At 71.0% G+C, this 1,367-nt stretch overlaps 1 protein-coding gene and 1 long non-coding RNA gene across 2 annotated transcripts; both read left to right on the top strand.

The window, feature by feature from the left end:
• Nucleotides 1–98: 98 nt before the first annotated feature.
• On the top strand, nt 99–1,338 carry LOC113942568 (WD repeat domain-containing protein 83-like; the record flags this gene model as incomplete). The annotated part of the gene is made up of 3 exons (XM_027633675.1): nt 99–221; nt 1,015–1,135; nt 1,233–1,338. Coding segments are annotated over exons 1-3 (330 nt in total), but the record flags the coding sequence as incomplete, so codon positions are not given.
• Nucleotides 347–1,006, top strand: LOC113942569. The gene is made up of 3 exons (XR_003525964.1): nt 347–459; nt 618–809; nt 869–1,006. It is a non-coding gene; the product is annotated as an uncharacterized LOC113942569 (long non-coding RNA).
• Nucleotides 1,339–1,367: the final 29 nt, after the last annotated feature.

Here is a 1,367-nt window from a genome sequence, read left to right as displayed (position 1 = left end):
CCCCCCGGTACCGCCCCCACCCCGGTACCGCCCCGGTGCCATCCCTGGTGCCCCCCAGTACCGCCCCCTCCCCGGTGCCGCCCCCGGTGCCGCCCCCGGTGCCGCCCCCGGCCCGGCCATGGCGTTCCCGAGGCCGCGGCCCGCCCGGCCCGAGCTGCCCCGGCAGCGGGTGCGGAGCCTGCAGTGCGGGCAGGGAGCGGTGCGGGCCGCCCGCTTCAACGGTGAGACCACGGCGGGGGGGGGGAACCGGGAAAACGGGGTTTGGGGGGGTCCCGGGGATGGGGTTTGGGGATGTCGGGGCAGGTTTGGGGGTCCTGGGGGGTTTCGGGGAAGGTTTAGGGGTGCTGGGGGTCCCGGGGCAGGTTTGGGGGTCCCCGGGCAGGTTTGGAGGTCCTGGGGAAGGTTTGGGGGTCCTGGGGGTCCCAAGGCAGGTTTGGGGGTCCCAGGGAAGGTTTGGAGGTCCTGGGGAAGGTTTGGGGGTCCTGAGGGTCCCAAGGCAGGTTTGGGGGTCTCAGGGAAGGTTTGGAGGTCCTAGAGGTCCCAGGGAAGGTTTGGGGGTTCCAGAGCAGGTTTGGAGGTCCTGGAGCAGGTTTGGGGGTCCCAGGGAAGGTGCGGAGGTCCTGGGGGTCCCAGGGCAGGTCTGGGGATCCCAGGGCAGGTTTGGAAGTCCTGGGGGTCCTCCAGGGCAGGTCTGGGGGTCCCGGGGCAGGTTTAGGGATCCCAGGGCAGGTTTGGAAGTCTTGGGGGTCCCCCAGGGCAAGTTTAGGGATCCCAGGGCAGGTTTGGAAGTCCTGCGGGTCCCAGGGCAGGTTTGGGGGTCCCAGGGCAGGTTTAAGGATCCAGGGCAGGTCTGGGGGTCCCAGGGCAGGTCTGGGGGTCCCAGGGCAGGTTTAGGGATCCCAGGGCAGGTTTGGGGGTCCCGGGGGGAGGGGGGCTCATCCCATTTCCCGGGCAGGGGGTGCCCATCTTTGGGCTCCCGTTTTTGGGGAGTCACCGCCTTTTCCCCCCCCTCAGCCGACGGGAACTATTGCCTGACGTGCGGCAGCGACAAGACCCTGAAGCTCTGGAACCCCCACAAGGGCACAGCCCTCCGCACCTACCAGGGCCACGGCTACGAGGTGCTGGACGCCGCGGGGTAAGGGCGGGGAGGGGGCTGCGGGGAGGGCCCTGCCCTGGGGGACCCTCCCACCCCACTCCCGGGACCTCCCCCCGTGTGTGTCCCTCCCCCCCAGGTCGTTTGACAACAGCCAGATCTGCTCGGGCAGCGCGGACAAGGCCGTGGCCCTTTGGGACGTGACCACCGGGCAGGTGGTCCGCAAGTACCGGGGGCACGCGGGGGTGAGCCCCGGGGGGGGGGGGGGGGGGGG

This window comes from Corapipo altera, unplaced genomic scaffold (assembly GCF_003945725.1).
Source record: "Corapipo altera isolate COAL_440 unplaced genomic scaffold, ASM394572v1 56692, whole genome shotgun sequence".
Taxonomy (NCBI): Eukaryota; Metazoa; Chordata; class Aves; order Passeriformes; family Pipridae; genus Corapipo; species Corapipo altera.
Note: the sequence above shows the minus strand (reverse complement) of the source record. Positions and strands in the feature narration are given on the sequence as shown.